This window comes from Scardinius erythrophthalmus (genome assembly GCF_964197995.2).
Source record: "Scardinius erythrophthalmus genome assembly, chromosome: 10".
NCBI lineage: Eukaryota > Metazoa > Chordata > Actinopteri > Cypriniformes > Leuciscidae > Scardinius > Scardinius erythrophthalmus.
In genome coordinates, this window is record NC_138230.1 from 15,293,136 (window position 1) to 15,298,031 (window position 4,896).

The window sequence follows — 4,896 nt, forward strand, 5'->3', positions numbered from 1 at the left end:
GAAAAGGTTTCAGAGAGATGGAGAGCAGCTGGAACGGATGTCAATGAACCCTTCACTTATTTATTTGCCTGCACACTGAGCATAACATCAAAACGCTTATGTCCACTTCCCGCTAGACACATTCACAAATAACTACATGTGTTTCCTCAAAGACTGATTCATTGAGACTGTCTACAGGTAAGAACACCCACAACAATTCATAATCAAGTTGTTTGTAAGTCTTTATCATTTTATTTTCAGGTTGTGTGATAATTTGATTGCATTTTTGTAATTAATAATCATATATACATTAAATGCGATTTTGAATGAGAATTTTAACATGGTTCATTCACATTTTTTTTTTAATTCATTTTTCTACTGTTTTTTGTTATGAAACATAAAAGGAGAAACACAACTAACCCTGGCACAAGACAACAGGCTATTTTTCAAGAAGTAAGGTTTTTTTTGCCGGAACATATTCAGTTTGAGTAAATGCTGACTGTAATGGGAATAATGCAATAAGATGTTGTTGTGACCTCTCATGATTCAGCAGAGCAACTCAAAATATATAACACTGGTTTTATGTGCTGAAACCTCTTAGTTGCCAGACAACTCATATTTATTATACTATGGTGCAGCTCAGAATACGAGCATGATATTACACTTTGAACACACTTATGATAAATTGCTCACTAAATGGCATGTGTACCCGAAAGTGTCTTCTCTCACTCATGTTTGCTAACACATCAAGATTGCAAGTTTTATTAAATGTTAACTGAGATGCTCTGGGTGGGGGATCAGGAGGACATGTAAGAATCTATGCTATTTAAAAACACTAATTTCAATTCCGCTTCTGTATTTGGTTAAAGGGTGAAAGGTTCAGAGTTTTGAACCCCCCACCCCCCTTCCACTTTTTTTTCCAGACAGATATTTTAAAACAGACTCTGAGTAAGAGCTGGGTGGCTTCTGTCATGTGAACAAACTTTTATGGGTAGTTTAAGCTATATTTAAATTATGTATAAACATTTCAAATATATTTTAATATAGTTTAATAACCACCCCATATATACACAAAGAAAATGTCTTGGGTAAATAAGAGAAAACACTTGTAGATGCTCTTGTACCTATATTTACTTATAATTATTTGAATACTTCACATTATTTGAATACTTTACACATTACATGACTTCTTTTTTTTCATTATTTTATCCAACTTGAGAAGTAGACTATGGAATAGTTTGCAAGATTATGCATATAGTTCCAAAGCAACTTAAAGTGCATTCCTAACTAACAAATTTATGTTGTAAAACATTGTGGGAACAGTGATTTGCTGAATGTTAAAATGTCCAGTTTTATTGATGTGATTAGAATGTTACGTAAAAGGTCACAATAATGCCAGTACATGTTCAAAATTAGTTCAAATAATACAAAAGGACGTTCTGAAAAATGTTGTTCTCTGAACATTTTCACTAAACATTATAAGAACTTCATCAAGTGAAAACATCATAAAGACGTTCTTCTCTCATCATAATGAGAATGCATATCAAATATTAATAATGTTATAAGAATGTTTGTTGTGTTATTTTAAACTTTTATTTGTCTCACAGAATGACCTTCAATACAACTCTTTTCATGCACGTCTCCCAACCAGATGTCTTTAAGAAAACTAAAGTGGACATTGATGCCATTATGGATAATATTACCATTGTCCTCTACACCATTACTATTATCTTTGGCATAACCGGGAACTCTATGGTGATCTGGGTGGCTGGTATCAGTCTGAAGCCCAACGTCACTAACGTTTGGTTGGTCAATCTGGCAGTAGCTGACCTGATCTTCTGTCTGACACGAGTCACTTCGCTCATCAAAAACCTTTTCTTTGACCACTGGCCTTTTGGAGTCTTTCTCTGCAAGTTCAATGGTTTCTTCAAGTACGCCAACATGTTCTGCAGTGTTTTCCTTCTGGCTGTCATCAGTGTGGATCGAGCGCTCTGCGTCTGGTGCCCAGTTGTTACTAGAAAACGACGGACGTTATGTGCAGCTCGTGTGGTCAGTGTGGGAGTCTGGATTGTGGCGGGGATCTTTAGTTCACCGTATTTTGTGTACCGGCAGGTCTACCTTAATGATAACAACTTGACCAAGTGCTCACTGGAGGTCAGCACTACTTTGCAATTCTGTCTGAATTTCTAAATTGTTTCCAATTCACAAATCTAAACTGCATATCTTGAATAAAAAATAAATCACTTTCTAAGCAGACAAAACATGTACAAATATTATATGGCTAATATCAGAAATTATTCACCCAATTAAATTCTGTCATGATTTACACACTCACAAGTCATTCCTGGACCGCTTGACTTTATGCATACATTTTATTTTATTATAATGACTTTATTTCTCAACTGAACACTTTGGATTAGCGATGCACGATATAGCGGCCGCCATATCGGTATTAGCCGATATATCTTTATTTTTAATGTTATTGTTAAAAAAATGTTTTACGATATATTAAAGACTATAAATAATAGATAATTTCCTTCAGTTGAGACACAGATGCTCACTGTTCGCCATGATGGTTATGAATTGCTTGAAATATGATTGGAATTACTTCAAAAAAGGAAAACACTGTTAAGTGCAACATGTGCAAGTCTGTCATATATAAGCTACATAAAATTATAATGAGAACATCATTATAATTGTATAATTGTAATTGTATATTGTATAATTGCTTGGGACATGGATTTTAATGGTGAGACTTCTGTTTTTGTAATCAGGCTCTCAAAAATTATATAAAAACTTGGATTTAGGTGTTTCGGCCAATATATCGGTTATCAGCTTTCAAATATAAAGAATTATCGGTTATCGGTATCGGCCAAATTTTTTATATCAGTGCATCACTACTTTGGATGAGTGTTTTTTTTGTGTGGATTTTTTAGTGAACTTAAAATTCTGCCTTAAAATATATACCTTTTAGTACCCTAGTTAATGAGGATTAATTTATCAATATTCTGAAATCTGATTTATTTGTGCAGGTGAAAGAAGCATCAAAGGGTGACAATACAGCAAAGAATGCCCTGTACAGCATTCGTTTCTTATGTGGATTCCTGTTGCCCTTCCTGGTCATCCTGTGCTGCTACATTCTAGCTGGCATTGGGATACGCAGAACACGGCTCTCTGGCAAGTCAAGGCCTCTCCGGATTCTCGCTGCACTGGTCTGTGCCTTTTTTGTATGCTGGGGACCCTACCACTGCCTTCTGCTCGCCAAGATGGTGGACAAGAAGAGCTTTGCAGTCAAAGTGGGTCTGCCCATTGCTAAGGGCTTTGCATATTTCAACAGCTGCGTGAACCCCCTGCTGTACTTCTGCATGGGACTAAATGTTAGGCAAAGCTTCAGACAAAGCATATCAGGTATTTATCGCAGAGCATTTATGGAAGAAGGCCAAACTGTGCAATCCCAGGAAGGCACTGCCGAAGAAAGCTGTAATTCCATTCCAAAGACTTCAAGGTTCGTTCGAGATAGACCTAGGGGCATGACTAAAGTTTAAAAGAGTTTTATTGTAATGTAACTTTTGTTTTTGTACATGATAAACTGTTTATATTCACAAGTCTGTTTCTGTGACCTCTCTAGCGTTAACATGCAAGCCACTGTTTAGCAGCTAATATATTTCCTCGCTCTAAAGCCAATAAACTGTAATAGGTTTCCTGAGAAAGTCTCTTGATTTATTGTTTAGTGTTATTCACTTCTGCCTTATGTGTATAAGAGTGCAAGAAACAGACTTTTGTTCTTATTTTCTGACCAAGACATCCTACAGTACTTACTTCACTGAATGAAATTTGATCATTCTATTTAAATGCAGCAAAAACGCATTATCTTTTTGATATTCAAACCAACACACAATTAAGTGCTTCACTTCACCTGTTGTGTTAATAAGCAGCTTGCACTAGCCACATATTGGAATGAAGCAAATGCTCCGAAAACGTAGGCAGCTGACTTGTTGCCTCGCTGCCCTATTATGCAATGACTTTGCTGGCAGCATTTGCACACGAAGGTTCCTCATCGAAGAACGAAACAGACAGTTTAAGATTTCAGACAGACTTCTGAGGCAGTGTTACGGTTTAATGATCTACAGCAAAACAGAGCGAGCTTTGGTGAAAACTAAGTGAATATTTAATGACTACAATCGGTCTTGGTCAGACATGTGGGTTTGTTGTGTGTGACGTCACCGCGGCGCCATTTTTGCGGTATCGCTACTGACTGTGAGCATTGAAGAGATTACAAGAGTAGAGATAACAAGTAAATAACTCGCAAAACTTGAGAAGCACAAGAAAACTGAGAAAACTCTGGACCGCAATAAACTCGATAAAAATGCCAGGTACCGTTATTTGGAGAAATTTTCCTCCATTCAGAACATAGATCCATATATGAGCTGCTTTCTCCATCCTCATACTTGGACATTGTCAACTATCTTGTTTATGGTAAGCGCATTTACCAGTAAACAATTTAAAAATTATAAATCTCTTGAAGCCCACGGACATTTCACCAACGGCTGGGTACAGAATTTATTTACATTCCGACCGAAGGACTGCGACAAAACAGTAGTAACAGCAAAGATAGGTTTGCTGTAATGATGATGATGGTAATGTCATGTTAAGGCCTGTTCACACCGGGACGAATTCGCCGAATTCGTGCGCGATATTCGCCGACGTTTAACGCCTCGTAACTAAACAAAGGGCGCCAATGTGAGTGTGCACACTGACGCGAAAAATGCCACGCGTAAAAGTGTCATTTTTTAAAAAACGCCTCGGGTTCGTTTTTTTGGTTTGACGCACCGCGTCAAAAACTATCCGACCAATGAGATTGCCGCTTTTGCTCACGTGTCTGGAGCTTCTGAAGTTACAGTAAAACACAACTTGGGG

General features: G+C 37.1%; 1 protein-coding gene across 4 annotated transcripts; it reads left to right on the forward strand.

Moving 5' to 3' along the window:
- Nucleotides 1-3,684, forward strand: LOC308697114 (C3a anaphylatoxin chemotactic receptor-like). 4 transcript variants are annotated; one of them, XM_081376216.1, is made up of 4 exons: nt 6-177; nt 384-432; nt 1,587-2,133; nt 3,012-3,684. In XM_081376216.1, exons 3-4 carry the CDS (start codon nt 1,588-1,590, stop codon nt 3,522-3,524), a joined length of 1,059 nt encoding a protein of 352 aa, XP_081232342.1. In that variant the 5' UTR covers nt 6-177; nt 384-432; nt 1,587; the 3' UTR covers nt 3,525-3,684. The 4 variants fall into 4 exon arrangements, with proteins under 4 accessions (XP_081232341.1, XP_081232342.1, XP_081232343.1 ...); XM_081376218.1 differs by having other exon boundaries at nt 12-177; nt 1,587-2,028; XM_081376215.1 differs by lacking the exon at nt 384-432 and having other exon boundaries at nt 1-177.
- Nucleotides 3,685-4,896: the final 1,212 nt, after the last annotated feature.